This window comes from Polyodon spathula, chromosome 7 (assembly GCF_017654505.1).
Source record: "Polyodon spathula isolate WHYD16114869_AA chromosome 7, ASM1765450v1, whole genome shotgun sequence".
NCBI lineage: Eukaryota > Metazoa > Chordata > Actinopteri > Acipenseriformes > Polyodontidae > Polyodon > Polyodon spathula.
The window spans coordinates 40,633,499-40,654,953 of NC_054540.1; the positions used below are offsets into that span (position 1 = coordinate 40,633,499).

The window sequence follows — 21,455 nt, forward strand, 5'->3', positions numbered from 1 at the left end:
CCACTGATGTCAGCACACCCCCCATGTCTACAATAAATTGATCTGGACGGCATGGGAAACAGAATGATATTGTTGGTCCATTCTGGTGCAGGAAGTTAATTTCAGCCTCCTGTGTCTTCTGATCAGCAGGCACCACCAGCCCAAGCCACCAGTTACTGTCATACTGAACAGTAACACATCCTTTCACTTGGTCAAATAGTAGGACATCCTCTTCGACTGTGATTGATTCTTCTCTTTGTTTTGTTGACTGGGAGAACTCTCGTACAAGTACTTTTGCTTTGGAAACTGGTTGAAAAAAGTGGAGATTCCGTGGGCCAGGTTCTTACCTTGAGGAATCGTTGCTGCAGAAAATCTTGCTCAGCTTGCCATTGTGCTATCGTGAAACTTTCCACTTCAAGAGCAGGAATGTTGTCTTTTGCAAACCTGTACAATTGGTGTGGAGTCTAGATTTGCTCATGGTATGGAAGCTGCAAACTGTCTTTTGTTGCCATTCACTTAACAGTTCCTCCTACACCATCACAGGGTCCTTTGCCATGAGATATTGCAAATAAGTTCCACTCTGCTTCCACGACAAAATCTTCCAAGTGATGGCAAATGTTGGAATCGGTTCAGTGGCCCGTTCCGCAGGGGTGAAACCAGTGGTGTCACGTTTGGCGGTGTTGAGCACAAACCGGAACTCGGGTAGCCACTGATCCCACAGCTAATGGTTTTTGCCAACAAAAGCAGCAACCATTGTCTTCAAAGTGCGGTTCACTCGTTCTGTCAGGTTGGTCTGTGGGTGGTAATTGGTGGTGAGTTTCTGTACGACGTCTCAGGTTTTGCAAACCTCTGTGAGCAGCTGACTTGTAAATTGAGGACCCCAGTCCGATAGAATGTGTTGCGGAGTTCCCCAACTTGTAATTATTTCCTGCATCAATATGTTCACAATTTTGGGAGCTTTTCTGTCCTGTAAGAACAGCTCCATCCATTTTGTGTAATAAATCGACAATGTTACTGTGACAGGCTGGCGAGAGGATAGAGGCCCAGAGACAGACTGCAGTTCAAAAAATAATACTTTTATTATAAATAAACACAAAATAAAAGGGCACAAGGGCCAAAACAAAGGTATTTAAGCACAAATAGAGACAAGACTTACAAAACTAAAGGTTTCCAGGCTGGGCGATGCCTTCACTGGATCAGAAAATACAAAAAAAAAAAAAAAAACACAAAACAGCAAACCAAAAAACAGCAAGCACAAACACCAGCTTGCTTTCTCAGCTCCCTCTTCTCCCTAATGGGAAGCTGAGGCCTCCTTTTACGTCAGATGGCTGGATGCTGATTGATTGTTAATTACTCTAATCAACCCCAGCCACCTGAACACAATAAACCCAGGCAGGTAGGGGAATTTAACCCCATAACTGCCAATTTATAAAGGGCAGAGCTCTGCTCTGCCACAGTTACCTTTTCTACTGTAAGGCCGCAATCTGGTCCAAGAAGATCTATGATACTCGCAGAGGCTTTGCTTACACGCACTACTGTATTTGAAGTTGAACAGGGTATAGGAGGAGCTCTGGAAAGTGCATCCGGCACAATGTTCAAACTACCTTTCCTGTAGACAATGGTAAATGTAAACTGTTGCAGGCAGGGAGTCCAACGGGTCAGTCTGGAGGATGGCTTGAGAATCTTAAATGTTCAGGAGAGTGCCGCATGATCGGTGACTACCTCAAACTCTACTCCCTCCAGATAATACTGCCATTTCTCCCTTGCCCACACATAGCGAGACACTCCTTTTTGTATGTGGAGCAGTTTCTCTTAGCTGAACTGAGTAACTTGGAAGTGTATGCTATCACCTTTATATGATTGAGTCAGCAAGGTTCCCATTCCTACATCACAGGCGTCGGTATAGACTTTGAATGTCTTGTTGACAACCGGATGAGCAAGGACTGGAGAATTGATCAAGGCTTATTGGAGGAGTTTGAAGCTCTTCTAGCACTCTCTATTCCACTCACATGTTACATCCTTCCTTTTCAGGTGGTTAAGTGGAGAAGTAATATCCGCAAAATCTGGGGGATGTACTTGTGGTACCACCCTGCCAAACCTAGGAGGGATCTGAATACTACTGCACCATTCAGGGACTCCAAAATGTCATGGAAGAGTGGCATGAGGTAAGCGTCAAAGATGGTCGTGGAGTTCAATTTACTGTAATTCACAAAGAAACGATATCCACAGTCTTTCTTCTCAATGAGCACCAAGGGAGAAGACCAAGGAGAGATTGATGGCTCAATCACTCCATCCCAACGTATGTTCTGCAGGTCCTTTGTAAAGACTTTCCTCATGGGAGACACCAGATAAGCATGACCTCAGAGGGGAATTTCATCTTCTGTGGTGATCGAGTGCTGAATTGGTGTCAGTATTCCCAATTGGTCAGTGCAGAACGACCACTACTGCTGGAGACTCGCCAGATGTGACTGCCACATCTCAGGGTCGGCTCCATGACCTTGTCATGGTCCCTGTTGTGGCTTGGAATGGCTGTGGTTTGCAGATGGAAAGCAGCTGAGGATTAACATGGAAGACTGATGTTGGGTAAGTACTTGGGCCACGAACTTTCTAACTCGGATACGTGTAAGAATGGATAAGAGAAATTATTGAGCAGTTTTATGCAGTACTTTTTATTGGGGATGTCAATTGATGTGTGAGTCTTCTCCAGGAAATCCAGACCTAGGATAAGTGGAAAAACCAAGTGAGAATCTGCAATGATGTATGTATCTAAAAAACATGTTTCTCCATGGAAGAGGTAAGTGAGTCATATCATACCCTTGGCTCTGTGTGGCTGCCCATTTGCCAACGACAACTTCTGGTTGTGAGATGAGCCCAAGGCTGCTTCTGGTCGAGCAATCTTTCTCCATAGACTCTTCCGCATGAGTGTAAAGGTGCATCCAAAAGTGCATGGTCCAAGTCCACGGTCCTCACAGTTTCTCTTGGACAATCATCATTATTGATGATTGACAATTGACATTATTGACAATTTCATCATCATTACCCCCGGTAAGCACCGCCCCTTCCTGGGTAACATACATGTCACTAAGGCGGGTGGCTAACTCAGTAACGCTCTCTAAAAGTAATGTGTGGTATATCTACAATCTCAGAAGTTAAGTGAGGACAAGGTCTCACTCTCCTTTTGTGACATTGTGTCAATGCAATTTGTAATTGTAAAATTTGGAATTAAATTTGTTATTAGGACACAAACAGTCCCTGCAAGGGCCACTAATTCTGAAATGGTCACCCTGTATGGTTCATAAGCAACCATGCTGTCCTCCAGAAGGAGCTATTACTGGCCAGAGTTAAACTTTAAACAAGATCAACAAAGGATGGCCAACAGCGAACATAATTAGGTCAATTTCACGAACACGATTTATTGCATGGAACACTTAAACAGATGGGTGATTATACATTACAATAAATAAAGAACATACAGAAGAGAGAAACAGTGGAATGGATAAAGCAAATTCCTGTGCTGTGCATATTCAATGAATAGTAAAGAAAGGAGAAAAAAGAAAGACTGGGAACAGCTAAAGCAATGGTAAATGAACAAACCACAAGCAAGGGGTCTGGGTGACGCTATCCGTAGACTTGGGGCAAATTACCATTGTTATGCTGTGTGTCATCCGCTTTATTTGTCCGTAAAGTCAGGACTACTTGTGGCTTGTATAGCAGATAAGTGCTGGATGAAAAAAATAGGTTATTCTAGTGGATTCCAAAAAGTAATTAAATAATGTGGTATTACAAGAGACTGAGCTTAGTAACCTCTTCTTTTTGTCTTAGATCACATATAAAAAACATTTGTTACTTTTGGCCCCGCTGTCATTTGAGAAACATATTAGAGAAGTTACTAAAGTTTCCTCCTATCATTTTTCAAATATTGCAAAAATTAGACACAATTTCCATATGTGATGCGAGAGACTTATGCATGCATTCATAACATCCAAAATTGATTACTGTAATGCACTCCTCTCTAGTAACCCAAAATGTTCTATTTCGACTCCAGCTCGTCCAAAACATTGCAGCTAGCAGCCTAACTAAAATTAGGAAAAGGGAGCACATTACCCCTGTTTTAGCTTCTTTACATTGGCTCCCGGTGGAGTTTAGAATTGATTTTAAGATTTTGCTGCTAACCTATAAAACCCAGAATAGCTTGGCACCCGTTTATTTACAAGAGTTACTCACCCCATATGTACCCAGTCATTCACTTAGATCACAGGATACAGGTGTTTTGATTGTCCCAAGTGCGAGTAAAATTAAAATGGGTGGATGGACTTTTTCAGAGAGCACCACAGTTATGGAATGCCCTTCCCACCTGTATTACACTGGGACTGATACAGCTTTTAAATCTAGTGAAGTCTTACTTTTATACATTAGCCTTTCTATCCTATTGTGCCTTTACTGTCTTTTTAAACTTTGTTTTCCTGTATATTGTTTTTTGGATTGCATTTGATTATGAATTGGTGTGGCTGTACAGCACCTTGAGATGCCTTTGGTGTGAATGGTACTTTATAAATACAATTTGATTTGATAATAACCTAACGTTTTCTCAGAGCACAGCACGTTCTGTCCAGACCAGAGTGACATGAGAGCTCTGCAAGACCGCATGCAGTTAGACAAGAAATACAAGCACTAATACTGTATATGTATGTGTATATCTATACAGTATAATAATTTTTTTCAAGTTTTATTTTAAATAGCACTGAGATATATAGTCATATTTTCCATATACAGTCAAACCCATTTACAACGTACCTGGGATATAACGTACACACTGATATAAAGAACCAGTATCATGGAACCGAATAAAACCCTATTAAATCCTGTTTGAATTCTCCTTTTAGCACGTACTCTGATAGTGCACTCTTGCTGTTATTACGCATGCACTATGATGGCACGCAGTGGTCTCTGCTGAGCATATTGCTACTCATAGGCCAACTTCTTGCTGTTTGAACTTGACCTTGCTTTCTATTACTCTTTTTGCAGTATTATCATGGTTAGTGCTAAACGATCATAAATTTCACTTAAGGACAAACTGTACATTATTGGAGAAATCTTAGAGACGAAAGCAGTCAGAATTTTGTTGTCAAAGAGCTCAAGTTTAAAAAGCAGCAGTCGTTGAGACAATCGTCTAAAGCCCTGTCCACATTAGAGCAAAAAAATCGACAACCAAGTTCAAAACCGATTTACATGAACCCTAGCCCAACAGTGTTAGTAATAAAACCAGGTTAGTTTAACCAAGCTGTTGTTGAAAAAACACTTCGCTGGATGACTGTATCCCAGGAACCACTGTAATATATACATGCTCTTTCTTTTTTCCCTGTTGTTTATTTTCATTGAACACGGGAGTATGACAAGAATAAATCCTCCTGTATTTTAATTAAGCTTGTCTTCTTTATTCTCGTTTTATGTATACAGGGGGATTAGGGCAACATACTACTGCAAAGCACTAGGTGCTATACAGTGTAACCAGACTCTAACACTGTTCACATCCAGATTACAGTTAAACCAGTTTATCTAACCCAGTTATACTGACAACCGAGTTCGAGACTACCTCCTGAGTAGGTTTCAAACTTGGCTGTTGAACTCAGTTATGAACCGTGTTTAGCGTGGATGCAAATCAATTTAAGCACTTATAAACAGGTTTTGAATCCTTAACTCAGATCTTTAAAACGTTAATGTGGCCAGGGCCTAAAAGACTTGTTAAAATAGCGTACAGGCAATGATTAGTGTACTGTACTTGAACTGACAGTTAGTATGGTTATGTTTATTGACTTGTATATTATTTTTATTATTACTATTGTCAGTTTTATTATTTCTATAATTTATTATTATTGTACTGTATTTTTTATTTCGTTTATTTTACCAATTACAGTACAGTATTATTCAGTACATTATATGTTTTTGTTATTTTTTAAAATTTAGCTGACGATCTTTATCCAAGGCAACATTGAATTACTGTATTACTATACATAATGTTATACTGTAATGTACAGTACTAGTTACAGGTTACATTGTTTTACATGGTTTCTTCTGTAATCAACCTTTATACTACATACATTGCGTATGTACATTAATTCATTAGTACTGTACTAGGTTTTGATTTTTGTGCTGATTTGGTGGGTATGTGCATGTATCTGGTACATACCTCGGTTATAACATACTGTTTCTATGGTCCAAAGGCAGTACGTTGTATCAGAGTTTCACTGTATATTGATGGTTGATTACACTATGTAACACAATTTTTGTTCCTGGGTAGTAAGTGTTATTTCCTAATTGTTTATGCCTCAAAAGTATAGAAAATGGCTATTATCCCTACAAACTTTGCTTTTGTGACCAGGACAGTGACATTTTGAAATTTACCCATTTCCAATGAGAAAAAAGGCGAATTTGTGTATTTTCGTTCACATAAAGTCAGAAAAAACAACATATGAATCCAAATTAACATGTATTTATACTAAGGTAATACAAAAATGACTACAAAAGATTTAGAAGTGAGTAGTTTTTCAAGACTTACGATTATACTGTAAATCACTTTCACAAATCAGTCCCAAAATGTAGTCTCCATTATGTTCTCGTTATACTGTCCTTGGTAGCGGCGTTCAAAGTCCAGTATATCCTGGTGGAAGCGCTCGCCTTGCTCCTCCGAGTACGCTCCCATGGATGAGCATCAAGGATATGGACTTTGAGGGACATCCTACAGCCCATTGTGCCGTAGTTCTTCACCACAGTCTCAACCAGCTCCACATAGTTTTCGGCCTTGTGATTGCCCAGAAAGCCCCGAACCACTGCGACAAAGCTGTTCCAAGCTGCTTTCTCCTTACTAGTGAGCTTCTTGGGGAATTCATTGCACTCCAGGATCTTCTTTATCTGTGGTCCGACGAAGACACCGGCTTTGACCTTTGCCTCAGACAGCTTAGGGAAGAAGTCTTGAAGACTGCCGACTCCTTATCTAGAGCTCTGACAAATTGTTTCTTAAGGCCCAATTTGATGTGTAGTGGTGGCATCAGCACCTTCCGGGGGTCCACCAGTGGCTCCCACTTGACGTTGTACCTCCCCGCAGAGAACTCGGTCCGCTGTGGCCAGTCCCGTCTGTGGTAGTGCGCCTTGTTGTTCCTGCTGTCCCAAAGGCAAAGATAGCAGGGAAACTTGGTAAAACCGCCTAGGAGACCCATCAGGAATGCCACCATTGCAGCCTCTTGATGCCATCTCAGAAAAATGCAGATATGTATCCACTTAGGCAGCTGGAACTAAACTGAACTGGTGGGCTTAAGGCCCCTGTATTTATACTACTATTTCTATTACTGGAAAGTTCTAGAAGTTACTCCAAGTTTACTCAGCACTGAATCTATCTGGAATGTTCTGGAAAATAGATACATTTCAAAATATCACTGTCCTGGTCACAAAAGCAAAGTTTGTGGGGAATAATAGCCATTTTCTATACTTTTGAGGCATAAGCAATTAGGAAATAATACTTACTATCCAGGAACAGAAAAAAAAAAAAAAAAAAAAAAAATTGTTACTCTGTGTTATCCAGTGCAAATCTCTAATGCTTTTAACCACTACTTCACAAACTTAAGTGAATACACAAGTAAATACAAAATTATTGGTCAGGAAGCCCTTAATGACCGTATTCCTGAAACTTCTTTTAAATTCAAGCCGGTAAATGAGGGGGAAGTATATAAACTTTTAATGCAAATTGATGCTTCCATAAAAGCAGGTGCAGATGGGATAGAACCTACACTCCTTAAGGTAGCTGCCTACCCATTGAAAAATTAGCTAGCTACATTAATTAATAGGTCTCTTATGTCTGGCGAAATGCCATAGCAGCTAAAACAAGCATTAGTATATCCCATATTTAAAAGTGGGGACATCATGGCCCCTGGTAACTATAGGCCTATTATTTTACCAGTCTTATCAAAGATTATCAAAAAAATCATACAAACCCAATTGATTAATTACCTAACAACAAATAATTGATTTACAGATTATCAAATCTGATTTTCGAAAAGCTCACCCGACCACAACAGCTTTATTAAAATTAACGAGTGATATATATCAGGCTATGGGAGAAAAGAAACTTATTGGGGCCATTTTTATCGACTTCTCCGCGGCTTTTGACCTAGTTGACCATATAATACTTCTCAATAAGTTAATTAACCTTGGAGTAACGGGTCCTTCATTTTGTGGTTTAAATCATATCTAATGGAACGTACTAAAGCAACTGTGTATGAAAAAATGAAATCTGACCTTATGCCTATATCCCTGGGAGTCCCACAAGGATCAATTCTTGGACCTCTTATTTTCTATTTTTATTAACCCTTTGTGGTCCTATGTCAGACCAGGTCTGACATTACAATTTTCCCTTTCCAGTGCGATGTCGGACCCTTTCCAACATCATCAAAAAGACGTAAAGCACATGTCTAGTTGTTTTTTCTCCGGAAAAAGCAGAGAAAACCTCTCAATGGACGAATGAAACCGAAAAAAAAAAAGTCTCTGTAGAGACATTTATGGTCACACTCTCGTTATTTTGCTTCAAAAGGATCAATTGTATAACTCCTGCTTGTTTATTTTCTTCAAAAAAATATATCTATTAGTTTAAAACATGACTATAAAAACAAACACGTTTCGACACTACCATGTCTTCATCAGTTTCACATTAACTGAAAACTCTTTTGGTAAGCCATTTAAACTGAAATGGTGCTTATATATATATATATATATATATATATATATATATATATATATATATATATATATATATATATATATATATATATATATATATACACACATACACACACACTACCATAAATGATACAACTGAATAGTCTGTACAATATATGAAAAGAAAAAAGAGAAACTTATTTTACAAAGATACTCCCTGTACAAACAATAACCATCAAAGATGTTTGGAAGAGAGTTGTTTTTTTTATTTTATTCCTGTAACCCTTTAGGGGCAGAGAGGTAATGAGGATGGAACTGGTTTTGTAGTCTGTACATACTATTTTAGGTAGCATGTACTGCTACTTCCTTGCTCCACAAGGACAGGTTAACAGTGCAAGATAATCCCTATTTTTGTTTGCAGTCTCTTTGACCTGTCAAAGCAGACAGTACAAAAAAAAAAATACAATTTCTTCAGGCAGAAGCAGGGTTCCAGCACGATAAAGCACAACAAATAAAGATACAAGTCTGTTTCTTTAATAGCAAAAGTAAGTTGTTCTGTACCACATACATGCACATTTGGTTTATCCACCAGGGGTCTTTTTAAATTATCTAAGCAGGGCTCCAGTCATCACCTGGGAGGGCAGTGGGAGATGGTTCAAGAGAAGCAGTATTTAAATCTGATTTCACTTACATCATTAAAACTAGCCCCCCTGCTATCCCTGCATCTACTCCCTGTTTGACCATTTAATGATGGGGTTTGAGGACAAAGAAATACTAGAATACATATGACTTCTGTTAGTGAAAAGATTGATGGAGGAAATTACAAATCAGACACACTGACTGAATAGACTACAGCGAAAAGGTCTATTCTGCACTTACTGTTCTGACAGTTATTATTTTGGTAAGCCTACAAAAAAAAAAAAAAAAAACCCACAAAAAAACACCTTTACAAAACAGAGAAATCAGCTTTTAAACAAAACAGATTTATAGTACAGAAATGCGTAAAGTCAAAAGACAATGCAACACTCTCCACCCTCTTATAACATAGTTTGCACAATATTACTGTCTGTACACTTGGAATGAAAGCCCTATACGTCATGCATTCTCTACGAGAAAGTGAGAGCCAAAGGCAGCCCTTTATACACTACTGGTGAACTATGCAATCATGTGCACATTTCTCAATGCACAAACTGAAGTCTACAGAGCTGAAAACATTTTAATTGACCGTAGACAAAAGAGGCCATGTGGCTTAGTTTATAGTGTTGAAGACCGAACTAAACAATCCTGTTTTGAAAGACTAGGTCAGAAGGTTGATTTAAATATGCTGCTTCACTGAACAGTACATAGTTTTTACTGTAGTCAATGGATGAAAGTGGAACTCACTAACTATTGTGTAATCAGTGCTGACAAATACACTTTTAGTTTAAGTTTAAAATTAGTTTTTAAAACATTAACAACTCGGCTCATTGCCAAAAAGGATCTAATTTTAGAATGTATTTAAATACAATGACCGGGAGAATCGCACAGTTCCAAATTGCGCTGTGGGCTAAACAGATGGAGTCCTTGATATAAGCAAAGTAATTCTGATATCAGCTGTAAATATAGATTTGAAATGTATTTTCCAAACATTATACTTGTTATGTAAAACAAATACTCCCTGAACATTGACACAGTGCTGTGATTATTTCATTCACATACCTATTCAGCTTTATGGTGTACAAGGAAGCAGATTGATAGCCCAAGGTATAAACCTAGAACTCAATTTCAAATTGGGGGGGGGGTGGACGACATAAAAAGACAAGTAAATACAATGAAAACTAAAGGCCAGCCAAGGGACCAACATAACGTGGCCTTACTAATGAAGGGACACAGTTTTGTTGATGAAATGTACTTGGATGATACTGATTTTTCTTCCATAGAAAGTGTTTACACTAGTTACACCACATTGCATCCATGTGTTAAGCTGGTTTGTTTTGAGTATGTCATTCTTACTAGAAAGGGGATGTTGGCTTTAATACTGAATATAGAAGTCACATTAAATGAAGGTGGCTTTATACTAATGTCAATAGGAGCCCATCTAGACTGTAAAAGTGGCCAAATTGTAGGTAGCCTTTTTACAGAGGGGAGCTTAAAGAAAAGTTCAGTGTTCAACAAAACTCTGTGGTTACACAATAGACCTTATTTATAGAAATAACATTTCCCCCTCCCAAAAACCTAAGACAACAGAACTCCTCTCAATGGGCAGCAAAAACCAACCTCACTGTCAAAAGTTGCTTCTTACACGGTCATCAACTTTCTGGAGTCCCATATAATATTTTTTCTCAAGTGGTCACCATCTAATGAAAAAACTACGAATTTATTTGAAAGCCTCTGGAAAGGCAGCACCTCAGAGATTTCGTAACCTACCCTGTAGAAATACAAGATAAAACACCACAGTGCTGTTTATTTATTTATTTATTTATTGTATTCCAGGTATGTTAAACTGATGACACGCCCACCTTCCCTGTGATTGGCTGTGGTACTGTGGCCAACCCCCAGAGTTGATTTTATTTTTTAACCAAATAATTTTTTTTGAATCCGCCTGAGAAAGGAACCCGTCTGTCCTGCTCACCCACCAAAGCTGTGCCATTGCAAACCACTGTGAAGCCACAAGCATCAGACCACATAGATATTTGGCTGGTGTACACTACTCTAACTCTGTAGAACAGAGGAGTCAAAGCACCACTTCTAAGGTCTACTTAACAGGAGCACTCTTCCCCAACAGGCCAATCAGTCAGGAGATGCCAAAGCCAATAGCATGGCAAGCTGGGAACTGTGCTCATCAAGTTGCCTGTATCCTTCTGAAACAGATGTTTGTTCCCATTACGTTGGGGGGGGGGGGGGGGGGGGAAAAAAAAAAAAAAAAAAAAAAACAGCTGAGGCGGTCCTGCTAGCTGCTCGCTTGTAGTTCCAGTGAGGGGGAAGGTAGGCTCCGAGTGCATACAGGTAGTGCCAGTCCTAGGCTCTCCTCCGACACCCCCCTTCCTGGTGCAGCTTTCCGAGAGCAAGCTGTGCAGATATAGTCCTCGTTCTCTGCCATTTCGCACGTGACTCCTACACAGACCTGGTGGAACCACTCGTCACAGCCGCCGTCACATTGCACCCAGTCTACCTGTTGACAGAAAAAGAGAAAGAATCGCTCCTGTCACTTTCCTCATATCTGTAACCTCGAGTCCTGCATTTCTACATACTGTTACTCTCTAGAATTCAGCATCATTGTTGGGCTTCAACAAAATCCCTATTAAACAAAAGGATACCCTTTAAAATCCAGAACATGTCTTCTGGAATCCAGAATGTTTTAGAAGCCTAAAATCAATGTACACATGACCAGTCTGATCCCACGTCATGTAATTTACCTGGAACTACACAACATATACAGTATTGAACTGTTAAATAACAGATTCAACCCTTTATACCTGGAACTATATAACACTGTGGTAAAGTGCCCACCCCCTACGTATATAGTATATGTGTGCCGTTATTATTTATTGTATTATGATTTAATGTACTATGATTTACTGTATTAATGTTGCAGCGTGGACGAAAGCCACCACCATTACGCATTATTGTTTTGTGGGTTTCTAGAATCTCTCTGAAGATACATGACTGTCAGCTACTGAGTATTTAATTAGCTGACAGTCGTGCATCATTATTAATCTTGTGCAGACTCTGCCCGAGGGGTAATAAGATAATAACTAGCTAGATAACCCCTTGGCTAGGATATAAAAGAGCTGCAGATTGGCTGCATGGGGCAGAGAGTAGTGGAGAGAGCAAGAAGAGTCTGAAACAAAACAAACCAAAAGGATGGGTGAAGGCAATTGCTCAGCCTGACCTTAGTGTTGTTTTGTGTTTGTGATTTGTTTTTAGACTATTTAATTTGGTGTGTTTATTTTTGTTCAGATATTTATTAAATTAATTAAAATATGAGCGCAGCAGCACAGTTTGCCCATACCTACCTTTTGAGTTTTTGGTTTCATTTCCTGGACTGACATTACCACTACAGCCCTCACTGCCCCAAACAGTACTGAACCATTAAAAAACAGATTCAGCCCTTTTACCGCGAACTATATAACACATGCAGTACTGAACCGTTAAATAACATATTGAGGGTTGAATAGCAGAGCATACAATATGATCCCACATGTCAATTTTATAGTATTTCTTGTATACAAAACAACCAAAACTGTAAACAAAGGAAAAACAATGGTCAGTAACATACATCCTCTGCTACAGCTGTACATTCAAGATTAGAGCTATCTGTGTGATGAAAAGTTGATGACAATGTCGTATCAACAGTATGTAAAGAACAGAACAGAATAAGATGGACTAAGTTTTATACTTATAGGACTCGAGTCCGGGAATCTGACTTGTGCCACGGCTGCAAAAGTCACAGACTCAATCATTTGGGCTCCGTTACTCGGAGATAAGAGACAAATCCTTTTTTTTATTTCCTATTACACAAATAATATTACTGTTACTAGGAAACCTGTGCACAATAAAAACCCACCCAATAAAACATTATCCAATCACTGGTTAGGCCTGTTGTCTTTGCAGCCAATCATAGTAAGAATAAGAAATTGGAAGCGAGTTAGGTTTCAGCATAAACACCCCCCCACATAAATCAAACTGCAGCCATAAATAATTAATGTCAGGGTGGTAAACAAGAAAGTAATTATTTATCTTTACTACTTTAAACCATGTTCTAAGTTTTTTAAGCACTGTAGAAATATATTTCTAAAACTACATTCTTGAAAAATATATAATTTACCTGGTGGCAATTTACGTTGCGTGGTAGATGTCTTATTAAAATGAACGTTCTACCTCGCATTAAATTTTCTGTTCTCCATGTTACCTTTATCACTTCCTCACAAATACCTGGAAGAAATGAACTCTATGTGCACTAGTTTTATACGGAATGGTAAACGTGCTAGAATTTGATTGGCTACTTTGCAACCCCCCCAAAACACTTGGTGGTCTATCCTTGCCAAATTTTTTATTCTACTCTTTCAGCTGAGAGTCTTTAAGACCTGGCTGGACCCAAGGGTCCCAGTTTCGCGGTGTGTAATAGAAGAGGCCATAATTAAACCAGTTTGGGAGATCCTGAATCCTTTCTCCCATCCTCAAAAACTGGCTCTTTCTCTTTGAATGAGCTCCATTATTGACAATTCATTGGACACCTGGAAGAAAGCAAATAAATAGATATCTTGGTATTTCCTTTAATTTTCATAAATTCTCTTCCATTTGGAATAATCTTCTTCTATTGACAGGCTCTCAGCCTTTTTTTTGCCCACCATGGTCAACTAGGAATGTTCACATTTTGAATGACATTTTTGATGACAAAGGCTTGCGCATGCTCAAAGAACTTAAGGAGACTTACTCACTCCCTGGGTCCACTTATTTTATGTATCTTAGGCTTCACTCAGCCCTTCGTGCATATGGAGTCCCATGGAATGTGGCATTGTCTACTCATTACTCTGTTTAATTACTTAACTCGACAACCGCACAAGAGGCCTTGTTTCCTCCCTTTATAATAATGTTTTATCTCATAATAATAGTTCTCTTACTGTAACTTCTGTTTGGGACAGAGATGTGTACTGTTGGAGAGACACTGTGCATAAGGCAACAATAGCCCGGGTGCTTCACAAAACTGGCCTTTATGGGAGAGTGGCAAAAAGAAAGCCACTGTTGAAAAAAACTCACATCAGATCTTGGCTAGAGTTTGCCAGAAGGCATGTGGGAGACACTGAGACCAAGATTCTAGAGCTTTTTGGCCTCAACACTAAGCGCTATGTTTGGTGCAAGCCTAACACTGCACATTATCCTGAGAACACCATTCCTACCGTGAAGCATGGTGGTGGCATCATCATGTTATGGGGATGCTTCTCTGAGTCAGGGCCTGGAAAGCTTGTGAAGATAGAGGGCAAAATGGATGCAGCAAAGTACAGAGAAATCCTGGAGGAAAATCTGCTCAAGTCTGCAAGAGACCTGGGACGGGAGAAGATTCATCTTCCCGCAGGACAATGACCCCAAACATACAGCCAAAGCAACACTGGAGTGGCTTAAAAACGAAAAGGGCAATGTCCTGGAGTGGCCCGGGTCACAGCCCAGACCTCAATCCAATTGAGAATATGTGGAAAGAGGTGAAAATTGCTGTTCACCAAAGGTCCCCATCAAACTTGACTGAGCTTGAACAATTTTTCAGAGGAGAATAGGCAAAAATTGCATTTCCACATGTGCAAACTTGGTAGAGACTTCTAGAAATAGATTAGCTGTAATTTAGATGAATTTGTAGATTTCATTTTTCACTGACATTATGGATTTTTTTGTGTTGATCAGTGGCACAAATGGAAATTTATAATTTCTAAAACAATTAAGAAAAATTTTGTAGCAAAAGTTTTGCTTTTGTGGATGACGAAAACAAGTTACAAAAAATAGATGTCTACAATTATTTCAGCAATGTTTTTGCAAAACTCCAAAAATTCGAATTCTTCAATGCAAAATTGTTCCAGTTCATTCAAATTCCGAGGATTTCTCTTGTGGCCTTCTTCAACTCATACCAAAGAGACTCAATCGGACTTAGATGGGGACTTAGACTAGGCCATTCCAGAACCATGATTTTATTCTTCTTTAACAATCTGAAGTACATTTTGATGTCTGCATTGGATCGTTGTCGTGTTGGAACTTCCAGTTGTGCTTTAAACCAAGTTTTGTAGCGGAGGGTTTCAGATGATTAGCCAATATCTTCTGGTATGCTATGAAAACCATTTTACCATGGATTGGAACTAAATTTCCTGTGCCATTAGAGGAAAAACAGCCCCATAGAAGGCTATTACCACTAGGGATGTACCGAATCCAAGTTTTTGGGATTCGACTGAATAACGAATCCATCTCAAAAGATTCAGCCGAATACCGAACGGAATACCAAATCTACAAAAACTGTCAAGAAAATAGAAGGAAACTGTTGAATGAAAAACAGACTGGCAGCTACTAACAAGGGACGCTCAATCTATACTTTTGAGCCTTTTAGTTAAGTGGGTGCAAGCAATGACAATAATACCATCCTTAAGAACTGTACATTCAAAATCAGAACACGTTTATTTGAAAGACAAGAGATGCCACTGGCAGATTACAAAAACAATTAAACTTATGCTTGTAATTGTTATCTTCGTATGTTTTTATTCTCTATTAAATTGTATTAATTGAAAATGGCAAGAGAGAACCAGATCGTTATTTATTTGTTTTTGTTTAATATAATATAGCAGGCTAACGATCCTATTGAACTAAGCTACAGTATATTTTTTTCATTAAAAAGCTGTCGTTGTTGTTTGTCATAATTAATGTTCAGCTTTCATATACTAATTGGGGGATTTCACCTTCCCCCATATAAAATGGGAAAACCCGGTGGGGAGCACGATGGATGACATTGAAATGGTGGAAATGACAAATGACTGCTTCCTAACGCTATTTATTAAGGCACCGACTAGAGGGGAGGCATGCCTTGATTTCGTCTTTTCAAATAACGAAGACAGAATAACTAAAACAAAGGTCAGAGAACCACTAGCAAACTCAGACCACAACATGTCTCATTTGAAGTGCTTTTTAAAACCCCAAAAGTAATGACTAAAGCTAAGGTTTACAATTTTAGAAAAGCAAACTATGAAGGTATGAAACAGACTAACAGAAGTAGACTGGAGTAAAATAGAGAAAACATCCACAGAAAAAGGATGGCTGTTCTCCAAAATTGTAGTATTAGAGGCGCAAAACAATTACATCCCTAAAGTAGACAAATCTAAATGTAAAACTAAATTGCCAAAATGGTTTAATAGATCAATTAAAAAAATAAATAAAATACATTTTAAAAAAATCAGAAAAAAGGCACTTTACAGAGCGTTTAAAAGGGACCAAAAACAAAGTACACAGAAAGAGTACAAGAGTACTGCAAACGCAAGTCAAAAAGGAAGTTAGAAAGGCCAAGAGAGATATAGAAATGAACAACGCTAAGGGGGCTAAAACCAATTACAAAATGTTTTTCCACTATTACAACAGCAAGAGAACAGTCAAAGATTTTTTTGAGGTGCAACATCGATAATGGATAATTGCAAAGAATATGACATGGTTTATTTAGATTTCAAGAAATCTTTTGACAAAGTCCAGCATAAAAGAATAATTCTCAAACTGAACACAGTCTGGATTCAAGGAAACACATGTACATGGATTAGGGTGTTGTTAACATGTAGAAAACAGAAAGTACTGATTAGAGGAGGAACCTCTGAATGGAGTGTGGTAACCAGTGGAGTACCACAGGGATCAGTATTAGGTCCGCTGCTATTCCTAATCTACATTAATGATTTAGATTCTGGTATAGTAAGCAAACTTGTTAAATTTGCAGACGACACAAAAATAGGAGGAGTGACAAACACTGTTGCAGCAGCAAAGGTCATTCAAAATTATCTACACAAGATTCAAAACTGGGCAGACACGTGGCAAATGACATTTAATAGAGAAAAATGTAAGGTACTGCAAGCAGGAAATAAAAATGTGCATTATAAATATCATATTGGAGATACTGTAATTGAAGAAGGAATCTATGAAAAAGACCTAGGAGTTTTTGTTGAAATGTCTTCATCTAGACAAAGTGGGGAAGCTATAAAAAAGGCCAACTAGATGCTCGGATATATTGTGAAATGTTGAATTTAAATCAAGGGAAGTAATGTTAAAACTGTACAATGCATTAGTAAGACCTCATCTTGAATATTGTATTCAGTTCTGGTCACCTCGCTACAAAAAGGACATTGCTGCTCTAGAAAGCGTGCATAGAAGAGAGACCAGAATTATTCTGGGTTTAAAAGGCATGTCATATGCAGACAGGCTAAAAGAATTAAATCTATTCAGTCTTGAATAAAGACGACTACGCAGCAACCTAATTCAAGCATTCAGAATTCTAAAAGGTATTGACAATGTCGACCCCAAGGGACTTTTTCGACCTGAAAAAAGAAACAAGGACCAGGGGTCACAAATGGAGATTAGACAAAGGGGCATTCAGAACAGAAAACAGGTGGCACTTTTTTTTTTACATAGAGAATAGTGAGGGTCTGGAACCAGCTCCCCAGTAATGTTGTTGAAACTGACACCCTGGGTTAGGGTTAGGGTTTCACTATATAGCCTTTTTTTATAGCTTCCCTATATTGTCTGATGAAGACATTTCTGATCTTTTTCATAGATTCCTTCTTCAATTTATGCAGGGATAAGGCTATTGAATGTTATTCAATAGCTGTCTCCCTGCAGTGGGTCATCCTCATCCTGGACTTCACCCCCCCGAGCTCCTCACCTTGTCCTTGCAGGGTCGCTGGCAGCTCTTTGCAGCGCACACCGCGTTCTCATCATCTGAGTCCTCTGCCCCAGACCAGTCATACTTGGAGGGGATGTCGAGCACCTTCTTCTCTTTCTTCTTATCAATTATCTCTTTGGACACCTCAGCCTTTGCCGCCGCTTTCTCCTTCCTCTTCTTCTCCTTCTCCTCCTTGGCCAGCCGCTTGGCTAGCTGTTTGAGTTCTTTGGACTTCTCCGTGTTGAGTTTCAGCTTCTTCTTCTTGGGCTTGCCCTCTGCCTTCTTCAGCTCCTTGGATCTGGGCCGTCCTTCACCGGCTACCAGTAGCAGCTGCTCCGCTTTCTCCAGCTTGCGCTTACGCTTCTTTTCCAAGGAGTCCTTTTCCGAGGAGTCCTTCACCTTGAGCTTCATGGGTTTTTCCACCAGCCCTTCACCCTGAAACACAAGAAAAAGAACATGTTTCATTTTAAAAGTCTCTTAAAGTACATATAGCTAATAACATATTTCATGCAAATCTAATGCAGTACACCCTCACTATAACAAACCTGTTGGGGTCCAAGCCTTTTGTTTGTTATATCAAGGGGTACATTATATTTCGAAAGGACAATCAAAATGAACGATACTGTTGGAGTAAGTTAATGACATGATATTGGCATGTCAAAAGTAGAATTACATGTACCTGTTTGTTTCATGTATGAATTTGTGTCTTTGCTTGTCCAATTCGTTAAACAATTAAAACACAGTACAAAAAGCAAAAATCCTGAATTGAAGCTAAACTTTTAATCAAAATCAAATGAGTCAAAATCACAGGTCATTTCCAAATGCACCAAATCTTAATCAAACATGCAAGATTCCCAAACTGATCTTTTTATTCCAAATCACTCTAACACGAAAAGTTTGACATGAAAAGTTAAATCATACGCTCAATTTTTTTTGTTGTTGTTTTTTTCTCCTTCAATTTTGCTTTGCCGCATTGTTTGCGGAACAAGCCAATAAACAGAGTGCTTTTTGACAACCTATATTCACGACAGAGATATGCCTGCGTTACTCCTTTTTTCAAACGATCAATACAGCTTCCAGCTTTGTTGCAACATAAAATTATTTTTGTTTCAGAGGCAGTTACACAGCGAGCGCTTCTTATTAAACAAAAGAGTTGACTTCACTGCGGAGGTGGCATCCCATGTGTACAGACCAGGATGCTGAGCGTGTGTGTTTATATTATCTTTTTTTATTTTTTATTTGAGGTCCAGGGGCCAGGTTCGTTATAGTGAAGGCCATTATAGTGAGGGTGTACTGTATGTATTACCATCACTTTGTAGATAACACATTTCCCTGTATGAAAGAGATACACTATGTTAAAACATGCATTTGATTTTTAATGGTATTTAAAAGTTGTTGTTTTTTTTTTACTTCAACATTAAAATGCTGCCGTTGTTTAGACTGACTACTGTCAATATGAAATAACCCCATACCCTCAAACTGCTTCACTGTCAATATGAAATTACCCCACACCCTCAAACTGCTTCACTGTCATTATGAAATTACCCCATACCCTAAAATTGCTTCAATGTCAATATGAAATTACCCCATACCCTCAAACTGCTTCTGTCTTGTCCTCACTGGTGAAGGAGGGATTAAGGCAGGTAAAAGGGTTAAGACAGAAATTACAGGCAATGATAGAACCTAATAGGACTGAAGCCCAGGACTCAATATTTGAACATCTGTTTTTAAAGGAATGCTGTCCAACTTTATAGGGCTGGTGGAACTGCATTTCCGTTAACTGGTAATTACCTGTCGGAAGCGGTTTCAGACAACTATTGTGTAAAGTATTTGAATCTGAAATTTTAACATCGAAATATGAATGTTAAAATATGAAAAATATATGTCAGCCATCGCCATGGTGATGTTAAAAAGCTGCCATCAAAATTGCATCAAGATATTGTAGCTGAAATTGCTTAAAGCAACAACCAAACTGAGTATCTCGGTCCTGCGCAATGCTGCTGAGCCCAGCAGCTGTCTTGCTGCACGTGCGCTGAGCACTGCATTGCAGAGAGGCCTGTGCATAGACACAAAGAGACAGTACTTTAACAAAAAACAGTAATTAAACAATTACATAAATAATATGTCTTGTATGGTGCTAAAAGCAAAAACAAGTAATAAAATAACCAGGACGGTACCGGTTCGGGTCTGTACCGGTGCAGTGACTTTAGCACCGGTTCAGTACAAGAACGGCACCGGTGCGGTAACCTCGGTCCCGATGCAGTACTGGGTGGGTAACAGATCATGTCGGCACAAGACTGCAACGGTACATAACAAGCAACAGGCTGTACAGCACAAAATACGCGTAATTAGTACAAAATATTACAGTGATTATTTTAATAAATCACATATAATGTGTGTAAAAACACAATAAATGTGAAATATATAGCGGGCCACACCTGCGTCACAGGCTCTGTGAGCAGCTTTGATATATCTTACTCAGGTTTACGGGTCTTTAGGAGGTAGATACCCATACGGGAATAGTTACATTTCGCATTTGAAAGGGAACAAATAGCTATGAACTATGTTTTTTTTATTTTCTTAATAAAGCTGCCAAATGAATGGAATACATTTTTTTTTTTTTTAAACTTCTTTCACATAGGCCTGTTTATTCTCAAAAACTACGTGTTCAGATGTCGCACGAATGGCGATGATGTTTCGCTTAGTGATCGGTAAAACATTTAGTTACAGTGACTGGTCACAGGCAGCAGTTTTTCCTAGTGGAAACGTTGACTAAGTATTAAAAACCAGTCTCCTCTTCGATAGAGTTCCATCACTAGTACTTAAAAGGTTCATAATGTTATTTGGGAGATCCCTTTTTTAAAATAATACTAACAATAAAAATGTGGACCCCCAACTGAAAACAAAGATAAGCTGCACTGCAATGACATATGAGATGTTTTATGTATCACAGTGATTTTTTTTCTGTTCATTAAATTACGTATGTTGTTTTTACTAAACAGAAGAAGTTCATGAATTTCCGAGGGATGGCCCTGAGCAACCTTTGTGCACCCCCCCACCCCCACCCACTGAACCAAATAAATAAACAGTGACCAGACACAGCTCTGCATAGCTTCAAAATCCCTTACCTCCATGACCTGCAGGACCCTCTCCTCTGAAGGAGGGTGAGTGGCCTGAAGGATCCTCCAGATGTGCTGCGTCTCATCTAGAGACACCTCCAGGAGGTCTCCCACCATCATCAGCTCCTCCAACTGGGCCTTGGCGCAGGGGGACAGCTGGAGCACAGGGGGCTCCAGGCTACGTGGGACCAGGGGGGTCTTCCGGGACTGCTTCCGAGGAGTGCTCACACCTGGGGTGGGGATGAGAGCAGGACAACTGAATCTGGTTTCTGGAGAGGAAGGAG

At 39.2% G+C, this 21,455-nt stretch overlaps 1 protein-coding gene across 1 annotated transcript in view; it reads right to left on the reverse strand.

Annotated features, from left to right (window-relative positions):
• Nucleotides 1-8,940: 8,940 nt before the first annotated feature.
• The window catches only part of kdm5a (lysine (K)-specific demethylase 5A), a 119,914-nt gene continuing 107,399 nt past the window's right edge, over nucleotides 8,941-21,455 (reverse strand). The window contains exons 27-29 of the mRNA XM_041253949.1: nucleotides 21,181-21,401; nucleotides 18,053-18,487; nucleotides 8,941-11,836 (exon numbers count right to left, since the gene is read on the reverse strand). Coding sequence (XP_041109883.1) covers nucleotides 11,615-11,836; nucleotides 18,053-18,487; nucleotides 21,181-21,401 — 878 coding nt within the window. The 3' untranslated portion in view covers nucleotides 8,941-11,614. The remainder of the gene's footprint in view (nucleotides 11,837-18,052; nucleotides 18,488-21,180; nucleotides 21,402-21,455) is intronic.